The following is a 20,952-nucleotide window of genomic DNA, read 5'->3' as shown; positions in this document are numbered from 1 at the left end:
ACGGGCCCTTGAACTTCACCATCTGCACTGACCAGGAAGGGAATCCGAAGGCCTGGGAGAGCATCGCCACACCCGAGAAACCAACCAGCCCACCTGGGACCACGGTGGTTAACACCTCCACACCTGCCCACCCGGAGCAGGGCATGTGGGTGGCTTCTGCTCACCAAGCCTCAAGCTTTCTCCTCATTCACTCACTGTATTGAACGCCCGCTTATTCTCAACTCAGTGATTGCAGATCAGACTTCATTTTGGATTTCATTTTATTTTTATTTATTGATTTTCATGGCCGCACTAGCAGCACATGGAAGTCCCCTGGCTGGGGGCTGAATCCAAACCACAGAGGTGACCTATGCCACAGCTGCAGCAATAGCAGATCCTTAGCCACTGCACCACAAAAGGAACTCCCCTTTCTGATTTTAGAGGGACAAACCCATTAACACATAATTACAGTAAAATTAAAATTCTCAGACTAAGACATGTGCAAACTTCTAGAGGGTGTATATAACACCGAGGAGTATATAGGAGTGGTCCAGAGTCATCTATCTGAGAATGAAAAGGAGACCAGCAGGAGGAAATCCACTGAGATGAGCATAAAAAGCACATGAGCAAGGAATCAGGACATGTAAACATTTGCACACTGGGGAAATAAAATGACCACGTGTGGCTTCAATATGGAGTCTACCAGAAATACAAGGTCGATACTTAGAGACTTGGCCTATTGCCTAAAAATAGCTGTAATATAAGAATCCTTCACACACACACCCTTTTTTTTTTTTTTTTTTTTTTGTCTTTTTGCCATTTCTTGGGCCATTCCCGTGGCATATGGAGGTTCCCAGGCTAGGGGTCTAATCACAGCTGTAGCCACGGGCCTATGCCAGAGCCACAGCAACACCAGATCTGAGCCGTGTCTGCAACCTACACCACAGTTCATGGCAATGCCATATCCTTAACCCATTGAGGAAGGCCAGGGATCGAACCTGTAACCTCATGGTTCCTAGTCGGATTCATTAACCACTAAGGCACAATGGGAACTCCTCAAGCCCCTTTTTTGAACAATCACACTGAAAAATGTAAATAAGTTTCTTGGCACTTAAAACTCAAATTTTCTTGGACTGGAAGAATCAACAATGCCAAAATGACTATACTTCCCAAGGCAATCTACAAATTTAGAGCGATTGCTATGAAAATACCAATGGAACTATTCACAGAACTAGAACAAAAAAAAAATTTAATTTCTATGTAAACACAAAAGACCCCAATAGCCAAACTAATCCTGTGAAAGAAAAACAGAGCTGGAGGAATCAGGCTACCTGACTTCAGGCTATACTATAAAGCTACAATCATCAAAATAGTATGGTACTAACACAAAAACAGAAACATAGATCAGTGCAATAGCATAGAAAGCCCAGAGATAAACCCATGCACCTCTGGTTCATTGATCTACGACAAAGCAGGCAAGAATATACAGTGGAGAAAAGACAGTCTCTTCAATAAGTGGTGCTAGGGAAACTGGACAGAGTCACACACACAAAAGAATAAAATTAGAACATTTTCTAACACCACACACAAAAATAAACTCAAGGAGTTCCTGTCGTGGTGCAGTGGTTAACAAATTCGACTAGGAACCATGAGGTTGTGGGTTCAATCCCTGGCCTTGCTCAGTGGGTTAAGGATCCGGTGTTGCTGTGAGCTGTGGTGTAGGTTGCAGGATCCTGTGTTGCTGTGGCTCTGGAGTAGGCCGGTGGCTACAGCTCCAGTTAGACCCCTAGCCTGGGAAACTCCACATGCCACAAGAGCGACCCTAGAAAAGACCAAAAAATAATAATAATAATAATAATAATAATGAACTCAAAATGGATTAAAGACCTAAATGTAAGACCAGATAACTATAAAACTTCTAGAGGAAAACACAGGCAATATGCTCTCTGACATAAACCACAGCAAAGCTTTTCAGATCCACTTTCGAGTAATGAAAATAAAAACAATAAATAAATGGGACTTAATTAAACTTTTTTTTTGTCTTTTTAGGGCCACATCTGCAGCATATGGAAGTTCCCAGGCTAGGGGCTGAATCAGAGCTGTAGCTGCTGGCCTATGCCACAGCCAATAGCAATGCCAGATACGAGATGAGTCTGTGACCTACACCACAGCTCACAGCAACACTGGATCCTTAACCCACTGAGTGAGGCCAGGGATCAAACCCCCATCTTCACGGATGCTAGTCAGATTTGTTACCACTGAGCCATGATGGGAACTCCAGGATCTAATTAAATTTAAAAGCATTTGGACAGCAAAGGAAACCACAAAATGGGAAAAAAATCAGAGTTCCCTTGTGGTTCAGTGGGTTAAGCAGCATTGTCACTGCTACAGCTCTGTGGTGTGGGTTTGATCCCTGGCCAGGGAACATCGGCATGCTTCAAGTGTGACCAAAAAAAAATGGAGAAAATCTTTGCAAATGAAGTGACCAACAAGAGATTAGTCTCCAAAATATAGAAACATCTCATACAGCTCGATATCAAAAACACCAAACAACCCAATCAAAAAAGCCAGAAGATCTAAATAGACATTTCTCCAAAGAAGACAGACAGATGGCCAAAAAGCACATAAAAAGATGCTCAACATCACTAATTATTAGAGAAATGCAATTCAAAACAATAAGGTATCGCCTCACACGAGTCGAAATGACCATCATCAAAAAGTCTACAAACGATAAATGCTGGAGAGGGTACAGAGAAAAGGGAACCCTCCTACACTGTTGGTGGGAATGTAAGTTGGTACAACCACTATGGAGACCAGTACACAGGTTCCTGTGAAAGCTAAAAATAGAACTGCCAAATGATCCAGCAATCCCACTCTTGGGCATTTATTCAGAGAAAACCATAAGTCGAAAAGACACATGCACCCCTATGTCCACTGCAGCACTATTCACAACAGCCAAGACATGGAAACAACCTAAATGTTTATGGACAGAGGACTGGATTAAGAAGATGTAGTGCATATGTACACAATGGAATAGTACTCAGCCACAAAAAAGAATGAAATAATGCCATTTGCAGCAACATGCATGGACCTGGAGATTATCATGTTAATAATGATGATCTGATGTAAGTCAGGCAGAGAAAGGTAAATATATGGTATCTCTTATATGTAGAATCTAATAAAGAATGATACATGGAGTTCTCTGGTGGTGCAGAGGGTTAAAGATGCAGTGTTTTCACTGCTGTGGCTTGGGTTGCAGCTGTGGTGCAGGCTCAATCCCTGGCTCCAGATCTTCTGCAGGCTGCTGGTTCTGCCAAAAGAAAAGAAAAGAAAGGAAAGATACAAATGAACTTGTGTGTGTGTGTGTTTTGTCTTTTTAGAGCTGCACTCACAGCATATGGAGGTTCCTAGGCTTGGGGTCGAATCAGAGCTACAGCTGCTGGCCTACGCCAGAGCCACAGCAACGATGGATCTGAGCCACATCTGCAACCTACACCACAGCTCATGGCAACGCCGGATCCTTAATCCACGGAGCAAGGCCAGGGATCGAACTCTCAACTTCATGGTTCCTAGTCGGATTCGTTAACCACTGAGCCAGGAGACGGGAACTCCTCAAATGAACTTATTTACAAAACAGAAACAGAATCACAGACTTCACAAAACATAATGTGGGCCAAGGTCAGTCTCTGATACCCATGACCCCAAAATGGCATAAGTACTAAAGGTAGCTTTTCAGTCCTTACTATCTGCCATGCACTATTTCCAGCCCTATAACAGCATTAGCTTATTCAATTCTTCTAGAGGTAAACTGTCACAATTTTCACATAAAGGACCACATGCTTATACATTTATCCCTAACTCACCCAGAAAGCAAATTCAAGACCCAAGATTTAAACCTGGGTGTGCAGAATAAGACAACAAGTTCATAACTATTACGCAGCATCCCCCATCCAGGCAGCAGAGATTTCAAGACGTCCCAGTCAATAACCGCGTGATACCGGAAATGAGTTGTGTCGCTTAGAGTGTGACTGTCCTAGGATTCCCAGCTGATAACACGAGTCCTGTTCTGCTTGTGCCACGTCTGCACAGAAACCAGACGATGCTGTCGATCTGAGCAAACGGTACCGTGTGTGAGCAGAGGGGCCTTTCCTTACGTGCTGTGCGCCGTGTGGGATGGGGGGTCCTGCGGAAACAGGGGAGCCTGGCTGCTAAGTGTGAACCTACCCCTAGGAGGTTCCAAGAGCGGCCATTTAGATCCATAAGAACTGGAGGCAAGGCCAGGACTGGGATTTGATAAAGCGAGAGTGGAGGTCATGGGCAGTGTGGGAGCAGCGCTTGTGCCTGCAGATCTGTAGGGACTGGACGGGGCTGAAGCAGCTGAGAGCCTGACCTTGGAAAAGACCTGCCACTTCAAGAGTCCTAACCGAGATTCATGCACTAGACACTTGCGCTGCAGCGCGATGGCGGATAACATGAGAAAAAGGACGTGTGCATGTGTGTGTGCCCGGGTCACTGCTGTACAGTAGAGCATGGACAGATACGGTAAACCAACTATAACGGAAAAAATAAAAATTGTTTAAAAGAAAAATTAAATAAAGTGGGGATAATAAAGCCTAAAAACAAAGTAACTTATTCCTATGGAAACCAGCCGGTTGGTTAGGAGGCCATGGGGAAGGTATCAGGGAGGTCGTGTGCTGTTAGGGGACGACTAGAGGTTTCCTTCTAGTCCAGTATTTGCTCTAAAAATGATCAAACTGAGTAATATCTCATAAATTGCATTTCTAGGCACACACTGAAGAGTCCTAAACATGTTCCAGAAGGTGTGGTCAAGTTTACCCTTGGCGGAACCCAAAAGGAAAGACCTGGAAATGGCTACGAAGAGGAGAATGAATGAACGCACTCTGTATAAACATGTGTGGAGGCGGCAAAACCCTCCCAAGGGTCCGGCAGTGGAAGATGACCCTGGGCGCTGGACAATGACCTCCTGGCGGGAGCAACAGAGGTTGACTGGTGCGAACAAAGTTAGCAGGAAGCTTTGCTAAGGTTTCACAGCTTGGCGGATATGATGACATTTGGTAAGAATAACCTGTGAACTACATTATGTATTTTAAAAGGAGTATCAATTTTGGCATTAAGTACTTGTGCAAATATCTTTGTTATGTAAAAGCAATGGAATCTCTAAAAAAAAAAAAAAAAAAAGAATCTCAAACTTACGGTTACCAAAGGGCACCCCTGGTGGAGAGGGAGAGGTCGGGAGGGCGGGATGGATACCTACGCACAACTTCACATAAAATCCACAACTAGGGAGGACCTACTGTTCAGCACAAGGAAATCGACTCAACATTCGGTGATAACCTACATGGGAAAAGGATCTGAAGAGGAGTAAACATAGCGTAGGTATAACTAAATCCCTCGGCTGTATACCTGAAACTAACACAACATGGTAAGTCATCTATATGCCAATAAAATTTATTTTAAATAAGTAAACTACTGATTTTATTTATTTCTTTTTGTTTGTTTTTGTCTTTTTGCTATTTCTTGGGCCGCTCCCACGGCATATGGAGGTTCCCAGGCTAGGGGTCTAATCGAAGGTGTAGCCACCGGCCTACGCCAGAGCCACAGCAACGCGGGATCCGAGCCGCGTCTGCAACCTACACCACAGCTCCCGGCAATGCCGGATCGTCAACCCACTGAGCAAGGTCAGGGATCGAACCCGCAACCTCATGGTTCCTAGTCAGATTCGTTAACCACTGCGCCACGACGGGAACTCCGTACTGATTTTATTTAAAACTCAAAAATTTTTTTTCATCTTTTTGTCTTTTCTAGGGCTGCTCCCAAGGCATATGGAGGTTCCCAGGCTAGGGGTCGAATCAGAGCTGTAGCCGCCGGCCTACACCACAGCCACAGCAATGCGGGATCCGAGCCACATCTGCGACCTACACCACAGCTCATGGCAACGCCAGATCCCTAACCCACTGAGCAAGGGCAGGGACCGAACCCGCCCCCCCATGGTTCCTAGTCGGATTCGTTAACCACTGCGCCACGACGGGAACTCCCTAAAACTCAAATTTTATGTCAGTTTGTTTTAGTTGATCTCATACTCACTGCGTGCGGTAGTCAGAATGTATTTACCTTGCTTCCCAATAACTAGAACGGTGATGGAATCTGACAGTGCTTTTGGTCCCGTATGGTTTCACACCCAAAGCCAGGTGGCAGGTGAGGAGGACACCAGCCTGTGTTTATAGACAAGCCGGAGGATTGCAGGATGTAGGAGAAGGAGGAGCGTTAGGATCATAGAGGGACGATTTCTTCCAGAGTGTTGGAAGCTACAGGACTTCATCCAGCAGGTGGAGGTGGGGTGACCTGAGTCTGAAGATCCACAGCAGAAACCCCGGCTTCGGGTGCTCCCAGGACAGAGAAATGGCACTGGCCACGAGCGCCCAGGAGAGGGGAAGTCCCAGGTCAGCCGGCCCTCCACTGTCCCCAGGCCCCTCCGAGCTCCTGTGGGACCTGGCACAGTGATGAGACAGGTGGGACCAAGAAGCAGGCATGTGTGCCAACACCCTCAGTCAGCAATGCATGAGGAGGCCCCCTAATGCCTGGATTTTCTGAAAACTGTACCTCATAGAAACTCAACATTTTTGGAAATGACACATTTCAAGAAAGATTTCGGAGTTCCTGTAGTGGCTCAGTGGAAACAAATCTGACTAGCATCCATGAGGACACAGGTTTGATCCCTAGCCTCCCTGGGTGGGTGAAGGATCCGGTGTCGCTATGGCTGTGGCATAGGCCAGCAGCCGTAGCTCTGATTGGACCCCTAGCCTGGGAACCTCCATGTGCCATGGGTGCGGCCCTAAAAAGACAAAAAAAAAAAAAAAAAAAAGAAAGAAAGAAATGATTTCATAGGGTTCCCACTATGGCTCCATGGTAACGGACTCGACTAGTATTCATGAAGATTCAGGCTCCGTCCCTGGCCTCACTCAGTGGGTTAAGGATCTGGCATTGCCAGGAGCTGTGGTGTAGGTTGCAGATGCGGCTCAGATCTGGTGTTGCTGTGTCTGGGGTGTAGGCCGGCAGCTGTAGCTCCAGTTCAGCCCCTAGCCTGGGAACCTCCATATGCCGTGGGTGCAGCCCTAAAAAGACAGACAGACGGAAAAGAAAAGAAATGACGTCATGAAAAAGCTGTAGCATGATCCAGACGGAAGGTATGGGCGATCCACCCAACGGCAGGGAGGCAAGAAATCGCAGGCTGGCAGGTAGACACACTGGACGTCAGAGGTCAGGGTAAGTTCACTTGCGGATCCCCACTGCCAACTATTTCCCGAATCCTTGACAGATAACACATACAGTCACCTCGTTTCATCTCAAAATTCACTGTAAACATGTTTGACCACAAAATCCTGGATGTGGGCGTGCTCAGAGCAGCCTCTTTGAAGGCCCGCTGAAGGAGCTGCTGCCAGCACTGCTCCCGGCCCTCGAACAGCCCCTTTGTGCATCTCACACTTAATTGGCGCCTGGCAGGCCCCACAGTGGAGAAAACCACCAATACTGAAGGACTGATCTGAGAGCAGCGTTTATGCACCACTCGGTTCCCCTTAGTTCCAGTTAGAGCCCGACAGGGAAGGAGGAAGCTGCAGGGGAGGGCAGGGGGCGAGGAGGACTGAGACTGCAACCGGGGGTTCCCTGGGGCTCCGGCCAGAGAGGCGGACAAGGAACTTGGACCAGGGCCCAGGCGGGGAGACGTGGAAGTCTGGGCATCAGCCCACGAGCTCGGCAAGCAGCCTGACTCCCTGTCCCGGGTTTGGGGCTAGAAGCCAGGACCCCGGGCACCGGCTGAGCCCGAGGCTGGGTCAGGCTCGCCGACTACCTTCAGCACCTCACTGAGTCTTGCGGCCACAGGAGACGCTTTCTCACCATGCTTCCCCCCCACCCCCCCAGCCCCAGGAACTCCCTCCGCCGACGCAGCCCCAGCTGCCGCCGTCACCGCAGCTCCGTGAGAGACCCCGGCCAGGACCACCTCGGCAAGCTCTCCTCGGTGCCCAACCCAGAGAAACGGAGAGCTGGGGGCCGCTGTTTCAGGCCACTGGACGTCGAGGAAATGCGCCCCTGGCTTGGTACCGATGACCTTTCGTGACCCTCTGTGTGGGGCCCTGCGTCCCTCCGCCTCGGTGTGAACTGACTCAGGGAGAAGAGGCCAGTTGCTCCCAGCCTGCGGCAGCTCGGAGCTTGCCTCCCCCCATCCACACCCCTCTGGAAACCCGACCTCATCGCGGACACCAGGCCTTCCCGGGAGCGGCCGGCAGGGTCCAGAGCGGAGGCCGAGGCTCTGCTCTCAGACAGGAGCAGGCGGTGGAGCGGGGCTCCCGCCGGCCACGTGGCGGGGCCGCTGCTCGCGCTCGCTGGCACGTCCACCCTCCTGCTCCGGGTCCTCTTCGTCCCCAGCTGGCTGACCGCCCCGCTGGGCAGTGAGGACCCCGACAGGCCCGCTCTGAAGCCAAACACCGCTTGGCCGTGCAAGCCCCAGGTGCCCTCGGGGACAGGCTGCGGTTCATCGCCAAGGTGCAGCCCCTGGGCCCTCACTGGCTCCCTTGGTGAGCCCAGGGTGCAAGCGTGTCGGGCACACCTTGGGGCCCAATCCACACCGCCAGGGTGCTGGCTCAGACGCTGCTTCCCGATCTCGATCACTTGGCCACCCCACATGCTTTCAGTGCCCCCCTCACCTCACCAGTACCTCTGCTGCCCCAGTGTGGACAATGGAAAGGACGCTGGGCCGCAAGCACGGCGCCTCTGCAGGTCAGAGGCCTCCACTGGACAGACCTGGTGCTGTAAGCCTGGCGGCCCAGGACGAATCTGAACTGCCCCATCAGCAGTAAACCAGGCCACCCTGGCACCAGGGGCCCCTGGTCCCTGAAAACACCACGGGATTCACCACACCTTCCTCTGCAGAGGTTCCTGAGTCACGTTCTCGTGCTTTGCCCTCGGCTCTGCCGAAGTCATGGGCTTCCCCCAGCCCGCTGCTGCCTCGGGCATCGTCAGCATGTCGGACACCCCCCTCTTCTGACGCAGCAGCAAAATCCGAAGTTGTCTTTGACTGGGGACCATCAGCACCTCCTCGTTCCTGCTGCAAAAAGCATCAATTCGCTTCAACACACAGAGCCAGAGGGAGGACTTCCTCCCGTCCAGTCGGGTGTTTCTCGCTTGTTTGACTACCTCGCTGTACGTGTCTCTTGTGAAATACATGGAACTGTCCCCTCTCTCTTTACACAGTAAAAGGTTCCATCAGGGACAGAAGTGTCACCCTACCTGAGGTCCTCCTGGCCATGGCTGGGAGCGGTGACAAGAGCAGGAAGCTGCAACCCAGGCGCAGGGGTATCAGCTTGTGAAAACGTTCAGCCAGGTCTCCCTCGCAGGGCAGCTGGACCCTCAGTGGACCCCTGGGTGGAGATGGGCCATGCGGCCCCCATGTACGGTCCACTGACCCTTCCCTTCCCTGAGCAAGATGCACCCAGGTGGCGTTCACAGTCAGCCTCTCCTCTGACTGTGGTTCTGCGCTGACAGGGGCAGAAGGCAAATGTGAGGAGATGCCCAGAAGCCCTGTCAGGTGCTCCCACTCCCAGAAGAACCCAGAGCTGCAGGTCCCCAAGATGGCCCAAGAGTTGGGGGAGAAGTTACCTGCTCAGATGCAAGAGGTCCAGCCAGCAGGACCAGAGCTGTGTGTGTGACCTGAGGTTGGGTCTGGGCAGACCTCAGCCAGGTGTGCACAGGTGTGTGCGATGGCAGATGGGCGACGTGAGGGCATCTGCATTCCCCAGCAAAAGCTTCAGGCCCAGTTTAGCCCCAGACCAATCTCCTGGGCTACCCCCCCCCGCCCCCGCCCCAACTCCTGCAGAAGGAAGGCAGGCTCAGATAAGGCTTCCTCTAACAGAGCCCCGTGGCATCCGGCCGTCAGGCCAAGCCTGCCTGGAACCCACATCCTTACCCAGATGGGCAGGTCCCCAAAGGCCTCCTTCTGTGGGGCATCGAGTGACCCCCAGTCTTCCCAGTGGGACCCGGGGCCCTGTCTCCAGTGGCACCACGACCTGCAGGAGCCCATGTCCACTGAAAGAAGTGTCAATGGGTCCTGGCGGGGTTAGACGGAAACTGGAGAGCAGGAGGGCGGGCCGGAGAGAGGAGGGGGAGAACTGGCCCCAGGTGCCTGCAGCTGTGCAGATGCCCCACGCTGGGGGCGAGGAGCTGGGGGGCGCGCTGCCTCACCAGCTCACCCGCAACAGCCGGCGTCTCTCCTCCCTCCCCTGGCCCGACCACAAGGGCTCAGCATCATTTTGGAGAACAGAACAGGGTGACACGAGGCACTGGGGCTCTGTAGGAACAGAGCTGGGAGGGGGGTGGCCAGACACTCCTACCCAGGCCCACTCGCGGGACCCCCGAGTCTCTCTGGGCACTCACCTGGGTCAGCCTTTGTCCTCTGTGGGTCCTGAAGCCCAGCAGAAGAGTGAGAGGACCAGAAAACAAGCACAACTCCTCTCTGGACTGGATGTCCACCCAGCTCTGGGAGCCCCGCCTCGGAATAAAGGGAGGGCTCAGTGCAGTGAGCAAGGTGCCAGGAGCAGCATGCCAGGGGCGCTGCCCAGCCAGCCTGGCTTCCTCACAGGTGTCCACAAGGAAATAGATGCATGCCTCCAAAGGGCTCGGGACACCACAGAACCACTGAGCATTCGTCGAGGCTTCTAAAACCATGTATTTGAGATCACTGGAGATAATAAATTATTTGCTGACAAAAGACATTTGAGGAGTTAATGAGATGGAAACACGAAGACCAGTGTCACTTCCAAGTGAGAGCTGGCGAGGGAGGACGCCCCCTCCTTCCCCACCCCTCCCACCCCACTACTTGGGGCCTTGCTTCTCCTTGAAATGCGCCCACAGCAGCCCATCAAGTTGTTCACACCCCGGCAGACCTGGAGGCTGCACTCCAGCTTGGAGGCGTCGTCCCTGATGATGTGCAGGCGGGCATCGAAATGTGCCAGGGCCCTGGCCAAGTGCTCAGCCGTGAGCTGGCGGCGGTGGCGGGGCTGGCCTTGCCCTCCTCCTCGGCAGTCGGCTCCGGCTCCTCCAGCTCCTCTTGGACCAGTCCGAGCCACGGCTCTGCAGCAGCTCGGCCACCTCTGCCTCCGCCACCTCCCTGAAACCCACCTGGTGCGCCAGCGCCTGGATGTCCCACCAGATCTGTGGGAGGGTTTCCACCTGGGGGCCGCTGACTCTGTGCTGGAGGCGCTCGGGCCACGGCCTCCTCCAACCACTGTTCAGCGACGAGGGCGGGACCCCTCCCAGGACACGGAGAGGTACGGGGCGGTGTCAAGGATGCAGTAGTCCCGCCAGACGTCCAGGGCCGCTCCCGGCTCGCCTGTGCCCCCGGCCCTCGCGGCCAAGAGGCGGAAGACCCTCCGCAGGTGGCAGGCCTTAAAGGTGGCGACCACGTCCTGGGTCATGGGCTGGATGAGGGCTGTGGTATCCTTGGGCAGGGACTCCACGCCCACGTGGTCGGAGAGGTCGTCCAGGTTTCCAGGGCGGCCAGGAGCGCTGTCCGGGACAAGCTGCGCTTTACGCGGGAGCCCGTGCCAGGCATAGTACCTCTCCACCGCAGGGCGGAAGAAGTGCACGAACCACTCCGGGAAGAGGCTCACCGTGACCCACGCCTTCTTGTGGGCGAGCCAAGCAGGGGCAGGCTGGGCTTGGAGAAGCCCCTGAGGGCGCGCAGGTTCTCCACCGGGTACACCAGCAGCGGCTTCAGCTTCAAGCTACCGGCCACGTTGCTGCCCAGCAGCAGAGTCAGTAGATCTTGGGGGGCTGTGAACCCAGGGCGCTCCTCCGGGCGGAAGGCACCGTCCCATCCAGCAGCCGCCTCCAGAAGAGCCGGGTCTCCTCCACGCTGAACACCTGGCGGGCCGTGAAGTCCCCCTCCTGGATCACCCTGCGCGGCCCACAGTACCTGCACGCGCCCCAGGGGCTGCACGCACCGCCTCGTCGGCCCACCCCAGGGTGCGCAGCCGGAAGCGTACCTTGAACCGGCCCTGGCAGGCCTGAAGGTCTCCGACTCGGCGCCCTCGCCCTGCTGCCGCCTGAGCTCCTCGAACAGGCTGCGGTCTTCTCCTGGACAAGCACCATGTTGCCCCGCGTGTTGCGCTGGTTCTGGTCCTCGATCCACACGCTCAGCAGCCGCTCCGTGTTCTCCATCGCCAGGCGGCGGCTGTGCGTCAGCTTGGTGGCCGCCTGCGGGGTGGCCGCCTGGAAACTCGCTCAGATCTTGTCCTTGTCACAAATGGTGGCCACGGTGGAGGTGGAGAGCCCCAGCGCCTTCCCGATTCTGCTGAGCATCTCTCCAGCTTCAAAGCACTGTAGCACCTCCAGCTCCACCTGCAGGTTGATGGCCTTACGTCCTGCTTGGCACCTGGGCGCTGGCAGGCACTCCGCGGCCTCTTCAGGGACGGCTTTGGGCCCACATCACTCTCTCCAGACGCCGCAAAAGAATGTTTCTGTTCCTGCCCTGTGTGTTCTGATTTCAGGGCCGCCCCAGCCCCGACCTGCTGTGAAATGGGAAGGAAACGGTTTACCGGTGGGACCGGGTAAACCCATCAGAGATCACTGACTAGGCTCCCTCTTTAGGTAGCAGATTCCCGGTCACCTGTGGCCACAAAGCTCACTTCCCACTGGACGAATTCTGGTCCCAGGGACTAAATAAACTTCACCCTCGGGATGGCAGCAAGCCTCGGAAACCCCCACCACTTTATGAGGATGCCCCGCTGGCAGTACCATCCCCAGTCACCTACGGACCGGCCTCCTGGAGGACCCAGGGCGGCCCGATACACCGCAAACGGGCGTCAGACTAAATACTGAAACCAGAAATGAGCGGCACATCGTGGCTGGGCCGGGCGCAGGAAGGGCCGCGATGGTGCATAAACCTCAGCTCTGAGCTTCCTGGCAGCAGGGAGAGGAGAGGACCAAGCTGTCCAGTCACAACCCACACCCACCCCGTCCCAAGCTTGCAGAGACTTGGGGCAATGTGGTCAAGGGTGTCAGGACCCGTGGCTTCTGTTCTATTTTTCTGCGCAAGGAGGAAACGCTTGTGCCGACGGGCTCCTGGAGAAGCAGGCCAGGAGCCTGTCAGCCTCGCGCCTCGGGCCCCGGCCCCAGGGCCTCCCCCCGTGGGGCAGCATTTTGCGGAGCCCAGTGCTGTTCTAGGGATGTGTGACGGCGTCTTACAGGAAAGCAGCCCTGGAGGTTCCCCTGCTGAGCCAGCTCGCGCAGCTCCAGGTCTGACAGCATCTCCGAAGACCCGGGGAGGGGGAGGCCAAGGTGGGGTCCTCCCTCCCGAGCCAGGCAGGAGGCCCCGTGTCCCTCGCCAGGACCACACACGTTCAAGTGCCCTGGGACCCGGGGCTGAGCTTTGGTCCCTGATCCAGAGGACAAAGAGCAAAGGGGGCAGCAGCCAGCAAAGGTGTGTGTTCCGGGAAGAGAAGCGGACAGTGGCCCACGCGCCCCAGCTGTGCTGTGCAAACGACCCCAACAGAGTGGCTGAGGAGAGAGGGAGGGACCCCAACACGAGAGGAGGTGCAAACACACACACACACACGTGTGTATGTGTACCTGTGAGGTGAGGAAGGACAGCGGTTAATCTCCAGAAAGGCAGACCATGTGGGGGCTGGACTTTTTTTTTTTTTTTGGTCTTTTTTGCCTTTTCTTGGGCCGCTTCTGCAGCATATGGAGGTTCCCAGGCTAGGGGTCGAATCGGAGCTGTAGCCGCCGACCTACACCACAGCCACAGCAACTTGGGACCTGAGGCGCGTCTGCAACCTACACCACAGCTCACAGCAACGCCAGATCCCTAACCCACTGAGCAAGGGCAGGATTTGAACCCGCAACCTCATGGTTCCTAGTCGGATTCGTTAACCACTGAGCCATGACGGGAACTCCAGGGCTGGACTTTTATATACTTTTGTTAAGGTCTGAATTACTTCACAAGGCATATATATTACACTGAAAATTTTTTTCTTGGAGTTCCCATCGTGGCTCAGCAGAAACGAATCTGACTAGTATCCATGAGGACGCAGGTTCAATCCCTGGTCTTGCTCAGTGGGTTAAGGATCTGGCATTGCTGTGGCTGTGGCATAGACTGGCATCTACAGCTTCTATTAGACCCCTAGCCTGGGAATTTCCATAGGCCACAGGCGCGGCCCTAAAAAGTAAAAGTAAATAAATAAATAAATAATAAAAATCTGGATTCTGCCTTTCCCAGCTGCACTGTCTGTCCCCAGCCAGAAGCAGCCAAGACCAGGCACCCTCCCGGGGCCAGCCTTGCTCCTATGCCCCTGAGTTTGTGCCCTGGGGACACCACCTCTTCCACACTCACGGAATGGGAGCCTGGGGAGGGCCAGCCCCTCAGCCCCAGGGGCTGAGTGAGGGTGCAAGGCAGGCTCCTGGCCAAGGCCAAGGCCAAGGCCAAGGTGGGGCAGGGCAGGGGCGGGGGGGCGGGGCACAGCTGCTGAACGTGATGCTCCAAGGCCTGTAGTGAACAAAGCGGTGGGGCTTCAGCAGGATGTGGCATCGCTGGCTTTGGGGGACTTACAGCTCACCTGACTCCATCTGGGGAGGGCATGGCCAGCTCTGCCAGGTCTCCAGGCGGCTGCTCCTCAGGAGGGGCCTGGGTCAGCACCGGCGGGGGGAGTGTTAGTGTCTGAAGCCCCACCCTGGGGACAAAAGGGTCAGGCACCCAGGCCAATGAATCAATCTGGAGGTTAACACGAGGCCCAGGTCCCCCAGCATTGCTCGGGCTGGACACTGGCCTGGGACCCTGAGCTGACATGGGCCTGCCCTCTGGTTCACACAGATCACCCTGCCGTGGCTTGACCTACAGCCACTCTGACCCCACACACATCCTCCAGAGCACACCCAAGGCCCGAAACCCAAGTCACTGAAATGCCACGGGAACGGCCATTAGAAGCACCTTTCAGGAGTTCCCATCATGGCGCAGTGGAAACGAATTCAACTGGTATCCATGACGATGTCAGTTCGATCCCTGGCCTCGCTCAGTGAGTTGGCTCAGATCTGGTGTTGCTGTGGCTGTGGTGTAAGCCAGCAGCTATGGCTCCGATTCGACCCCTAGCCTGGGAACCTTCATGTCCCGAGGGTGTGGTCCTAAAAAGCCCCCCCTCAAAAAAAGAAGTTTCCTTCAGCTGTAGCTGGGTGTGCAGTGCACGGCTGACCCAGCAGGCCTCAGCGGCCCACGCCCTGCACACTCCTAACAAAAGCCCACCCCTGACCTGCTCCTGGGAGGGGACGGCCGGCCCTTGGAAGACTCCGCCTAAGTCTTTGCTTACCTAAGGCCTCGGGTCACAGCGGATAGTTTCTGCTGACAATGTGACTTATGCTGAAGACCTCGAGCCACACAGGATCAGCCTGACCCCTGGGGGGGAGGTTGAGGCTGAGTCACTGAGGGAAGCCACGGTCCCTACCTATGTCACGGACCTCGCTTCGGGGGGCCTCCCTGTTGGAGAAGACCCCACGCCTGTCGCTGCTCGTCAATGCCGGGAACAAAGCAGCGCAGAGGCCCCCACAGGAAAGGACGCCTGGACTCTCGAGGCTGGTACCTCCCAGACGAGGCCCCTTCTCCACGCGGACTTTAACCTGGACCCTTTCACAGTAATAAACTATAACCTTGAGCCTAACAGCCTTGTTAAAACCTGGGACTCCTTCCTGCAAATCCCTGCAACAGTGACATGCACAGAAGAGCTCAGGACCTCACCCTGGACTCCCCGAGAGCCACGGTAGTCGCCTCCAAGACCATGAGAGCTCGAGAAGACCAACCTTTGGGAGATCACCGCAGATTAATAATTGCTCCAGAAAGCCATCAGAACAAGGCAGGCTTGCTGGACTAGTGGAGGCACGAGACTTGCCTCAAGTTGCTGGGTGGGGCGGGGGATGAGGCCTGCATTCAGCTTCAGACCAAGGGCAGGAGTTTGAAGCCCGCCCTTCTGCTGATTTAAATAAGCACCAGGACCAGATACCAAGGAGCTACTACTCGAAGAAAGAGGAAGAGGCTTGGTCTTTTCCGACCCCCATGACCCTTGGAGGATAAAACTGTGACCCACTGGATCCTGGGGCAGAGCTTCCGTGCCTGCCCTCCTGCCTCTCTCCCAAGTGTCCTATCCTAATAAATTGATTTCTTGCCCATCACTTTGTCTCTCACTGAATTCCTTCTGCGTGGAGGCATAAAGAATCTGAACCTCAGTGAGTCCATATGCCCGGTGAGTGATCCTCATTTAAAACTGTGGGTTCAAGACACAATCTCGGATTTAGACTGGGTTTGAGTCCCGGCACATGGGACTGAGTCCCAACCTGGGTTTAGGGTGGGTTCAGCTGCACCTCTAGCCTCTCAGGCTGGGACCTTGAAGGGACCCACAGGGCTGAGAGAAGGTAAAGGCACGCAGTAAAGGAAGTTTTCATGTAAATGTGAATTGTGGTGAACTTGAAACCATGTGATTTCATGGCTGCGTGGACATAACCACACGTGTCCCCCAGGACCCGTGGAAGCGTCAGGCCTGAGTCCACTCAGTGACCAGCAGGCTGCTGTTCCAACACCCACGCTGCTATGACGCAATGTCTGTTTTTAACAGCGTGCATCAGCTAAGCATCTGTCCAGCAGCAGGGAACATACCTCTAAGGAGGCAAATGCTGGCCACTGTTCAGAAGACAGCCAATCTCAAAACACTGGCGACGGGCTCAGAAGAGAGTCCGGCACTACAGCCAGGCACCCAGGGAGGACCGGGTGCACCTCACGCTCACGCCTAGGTGAAAACCAGACCTGCGTTATCAAGGTTTTCCTCAGGGCAGCGGAATCCAGTCTGCAACTTTTCCAACATGTGCAGAACCAGCCTCCTCATGTGCCCCGGGGGACCCCAGCACCACCCGCGGCAGCCCCTTCTCCTAGCCCCTCCTGTGAGTTTCTAAGGCCAATCACTTACCATGAGATAAAGCAACTCCACTCCTCAGCATGTAACCAAAGAGACTCTGAAAGCATTTGCCTGCACAGATAGAGTCACGGAATTCACACCAGCACTACCCACAGCCAGGAGGACCCAACAACCCAAATATCCATTACCTGGTAAGGAAATAAACAGAAAGTTGGGGGACCCACGGGACGGATTAGTATTTAACCATCAAAACGAGTGAGATCCCGACGTCGTACAGCGCGGATGGCCGCTGAAGACGTCACACTCAGCGAAGGAAGCCGGGTGTAAGAAGCCACATACGTATGACTCCGTGTAATCAAATGCTCAGAATGAGAATGTGGGATCAGTGGCTGCGCTGCCAAGGGACTGGGGAGGGAAGAACGGGGAGTGACTGCTAACGAGCACGGGGCTTATCGGGCACAGGACCGTCTTAGACACGCGTGACGGCTGTACAACTTTGCAGATGGACTAAAAGCCACCAATTGACAATGTCTTGATATGTAGGTTATAGCTTGATAAAGCCATCTTTTGTTTAAGTGCTAAGGTTTCTGTCTTGATACAAACAGCCAAGCAGGCAGAAAGAACGGCATAAACCCGTGTGTGAGGAAAGGCGTAAACACACGCCCACGTGAACAGATGGCTGGAACCACCGTCCCTCCTGCCCCTCGAAGCCCAGGGTGAAAATGTCACACAGCAGGAACCACAAAGCCACCCCGGCCAGGCTGACCTGTGCCCCCTCCTCCTGCCTCCACCTGCTCCAGAGCAAGGGGGGCCCCCTTCGTGTGAGCGGCCGTCTCTCTGCTCAACTCTCCAACCAGACCGGACTCCAAGAGGCCGAGGACTTGCCTCTCCCCTTGCCCTCCCGCCAGGGCCCAGCACACGCACGGGCTCAGCGAACCTGAGACGAAGGAGGAAGGGAAACACGGTCCGGTGCACCCTGAGGGGAAAAGCCACACCAACCTCAGGCTCACGCCTCTGGGAGCCTCAGAGGCCAGAAAAGTCTCCAGTCACGTCACGGCTTCCGAGGCCTCCTCCCAGCTATGAGGACACTGGGGGCGGTGGGGGCAGGCACTCAGGACCCCGGGTCACAGGTTGGACCCCTGCACGGTCCTGCCCTGGCTCCCTTGGCTCACCAGCCTCCTGCGACATCTCAGCCAGGTCTTCCAACAGCGCCACAGCCTCCTTGCCACTTGCAGGGCCCTGGGATGCCACCCAGACCCGGATGTCAGGCGGCAGCACGCCCAGGAAGTGCTCCAGCACCAGCAGCTCCGGCATCTGCTCCTTGGAGTGCACTTTGGGCCTCAGCCACGGGCGGCACAGCTCCCGAAGCCGGCTCAGGGCCTCCCTAGGACCCACTGCCTCCTCAAAGCGGAAGCTGCAGAGGCGTTGCCAGGGGTCCCTACCAAGCCCAGGCGACAGGGTTCGGGGCCGAGGATTGGAGAACGGTTTGGGGTCACAGCAGGCGGCCTCATCCTCCCCCATCTTGGTGATCACGAGCTTCTCCTGGTCAATGGGTGCTGGGCCCGCTGCCATGGCAAGACCTAGGGAAGCTGGCCTCCCCTGCCCTCACTGGGGCCACATGCACCCTCTTCCTGAGACACATACAAACTCGATCAGGGCCATGGGCCACCCACACCCCTCCACCCACTCACGCCATGCAAGACCACTCGCCATGGGAGAAACTGTCCACAAACCTGGCCAGGTGGCGACCTGGCTGGGGACACCTCCAGCCACACCCTCCTCACCTGTGCCCTCATGAGGATGCCTCACACTGGGAATCTGGTTAGGGGAACAGTGATGGAGAGCTTCCTGCAGGGAAGCTTTCAGGAACTCAGGTCGACTCGGCCAAGGCAGGAGGACTGCTCCTGGGGACAGGGCATGGGCACATCCAGGGTCTCGGTGACCAAGAGGACCTCACCAGCAGCCAAGCAGAGGTGCTGGCAGGAACTAGCAGAAGGTGGGTGTCCAGGGAGGCTCTGAGCACATGAAGGATGCAGTACGTGGGGCCTAGCAAGAGGGACGTGGGGGACAGACTGGAAGCCAAGATGGAAGCTGGGGACAGCTGCAATGCAGCTGCTTGGGGATCGCAAGAACTGCTCCAACAATGCAAGGCCTGTCTTCCCTCATGGAAGATTCCTGTGGAGCCTGAGACACCCAGCTCCCCTCAGCTAGTCAAGGTCAACCACGGACAGAGGGAAACGGCCACTCTACAGCGCTAAACAAGAAGGTAAGCTGTGGCCCACCTCACCAAACATGATCCCACTAACATTAAAATTTTAAATGAGGAGTTCCCGTCGTGGCGCAGTGGTTAACGAATCTGACTAGGAACCATGAGGTTGCGGGTTCGGTCCCTGCCCTTGCTCAGTGGGTTAACGATCGGGCATTGCCGTGAGCTGTGGTGTAGGTTGCAGACGCGGCTCGGATCCTGAGCTGCTGTGGCTCTGGCGTAGGCCGGTGGCTACAGCTCCAATTTGACCCCTAGCCTGGGAACCTCCATATGCCGCTGGAGCGGCCCAAGAAATAGCAAAAAAAAAAAAAAAAAAAAAAAATTTTAAATGAAACAACCCCATCAAAAAATGGGCAGAAGATCTAAACAGACAGTTCTCCAAAGAAGACATACAGATGGCCAAGAAACACATGACAAGATGTTCAACATCACTCATTATTAGAGAGATGCAAATCAAAACCACGATGAGGTACCACCTTACATCAGCCAGAATGGCCATCATCCAAAAGTCTACAAACAATAAGTGCTGGAGAGGGTGTGGAGAAAAAGGAACCCTAGTACACTGTTGGTGGGATTGTAAATTGGTGCAACCACTGTGGAAAACAGGATGGAGAGTCCTCAGAAAGCTAAACATAGAACGACCAATTGATCCAGCAATCCCACTCCTGGGCATCTATCCAGAGAAAACCACAACTCACAAAGACACATGTACTCCGATGTTCACTGCAGCACTATTTTCAATAGCCAAGACATGGAAGCAACCTAAATGTCCATCGACAGAGGAGTGGATCAAGAAGATGTGGTACACAGACACAATGGAATATTACTCCGCCATTAAAAGGAATGAAATACCAGCATTTTTAGCAACATGGATGGACCTAGAAATTATGCTAAGCGAAGCCAGCCATACAATGAGACACCAACATCAAATGCTTTCACTGACATGTGGAATCTGAAAAAAGGACAGACGGAACTTCTTTGCAGAACAGCTGCTGACTCACAGACATTGAAAAACTTATGGTCTCTGGAGGAGACAGTTTGGGGGTGGGGGGATGTGCTTGGGCTGTGGGATGGAAATCCTGTGAAACTGGATTGTTATGATCATTATACAACTACAGATGTGATAAATTCATTTGAGTAATAAAAAAATACTAAAATAAAAAAAAACTTAAACGACAAAAAAGGGCCACTGCTACAAATGTTCAGAAGAGGATCTTGAAAACCACCAACCCCTAGGCTGGCAATTCTGGGGAAAAGAACTGGAGGTGGAGGACGTCTCCTTTTTCTTTTGTAAGGTCTGCATACTGCTGAATTTTTTTCCTCCAATGGCGTTTTCATTTGCTATCATTGCGTTTTCAACGCCAAAGCATGTCTTCAAAGGGTTGGTCAGGGCTCTCCAGAACCAGGTTGCCCCATCGAACAGCCCCCACCGCTGGGCTTCTCACCCCCAGGTGCTCTGAGATGATACTTAGAGGGGAGGGCAGTCTAGGCAGCGGAATCGGCAAATGCGAAGGCTGTGTGGCCAGGGCGATCTTGCAGAGCCTTTGGAAGGGTTAAGGATCTGATTTTATCCCCGGGTGCGTCCATACTCTCACTTTCGGGAGAGGAGAGCGAAGGTACAGAGCGGGCAAAGAGGAGGCCTCAGCTGCGGAAATCCTCAAAGACTTCCCAGGGCAAGTGAGAATGGTTTAGGGGAGCTGGGTGGAAAAGACGGCGAGTCCGCACAGAACTGGGAACCGCCAG

At 54.4% G+C, this 20,952-nt stretch overlaps 3 protein-coding genes across 3 annotated transcripts in view; all 3 read right to left on the bottom strand.

Annotated features, from left to right (window-relative positions):
* Positions 2,983 to 20,952, bottom strand: part of LOC110261337 (tigger transposable element-derived protein 1-like) — a 28,154-nt gene continuing 10,184 nt past the window's right edge. The window contains exons 2-3 of the transcript XR_002345404.1: positions 10,426 to 12,557; positions 2,983 to 3,289 (exon numbers count right to left, since the gene is read on the bottom strand). The gene's annotated coding sequence lies outside the window, so the exon portion shown is untranslated. The remainder of the gene's footprint in view (positions 3,290 to 10,425; positions 12,558 to 20,952) is intronic.
* Positions 10,698 to 12,246, bottom strand: LOC110261338 (tigger transposable element-derived protein 1-like). Its single transcript, XM_021097420.1, has 2 exons — positions 12,036 to 12,246; positions 10,698 to 11,913 (listed from the first exon to the last, which is right to left on the bottom strand). Exons 1-2 carry the CDS (start codon positions 12,208 to 12,210, stop codon positions 11,657 to 11,659), a joined length of 432 nt encoding a protein of 143 aa, XP_020953079.1. The 5' UTR covers positions 12,211 to 12,246; the 3' UTR covers positions 10,698 to 11,656.
* On the bottom strand, positions 10,698 to 19,324 carry LOC110261339 (zinc finger protein 444-like). Its single transcript, XM_021097421.1, has 3 exons — positions 18,116 to 19,324; positions 16,688 to 18,031; positions 10,698 to 12,560 (listed from the first exon to the last, which is right to left on the bottom strand). Exons 1-2 carry the CDS (start codon positions 18,513 to 18,515, stop codon positions 18,021 to 18,023), a joined length of 411 nt encoding a protein of 136 aa, XP_020953080.1. The 5' UTR covers positions 18,516 to 19,324; the 3' UTR covers positions 10,698 to 12,560; positions 16,688 to 18,020.

Source organism: Sus scrofa, chromosome 6, assembly GCF_000003025.6.
Source record: "Sus scrofa isolate TJ Tabasco breed Duroc chromosome 6, Sscrofa11.1, whole genome shotgun sequence".
NCBI classification, from domain to species: domain Eukaryota; kingdom Metazoa; phylum Chordata; class Mammalia; order Artiodactyla; family Suidae; genus Sus; species Sus scrofa.
This window is presented reverse-complemented; position numbering and strand designations above follow the sequence as displayed.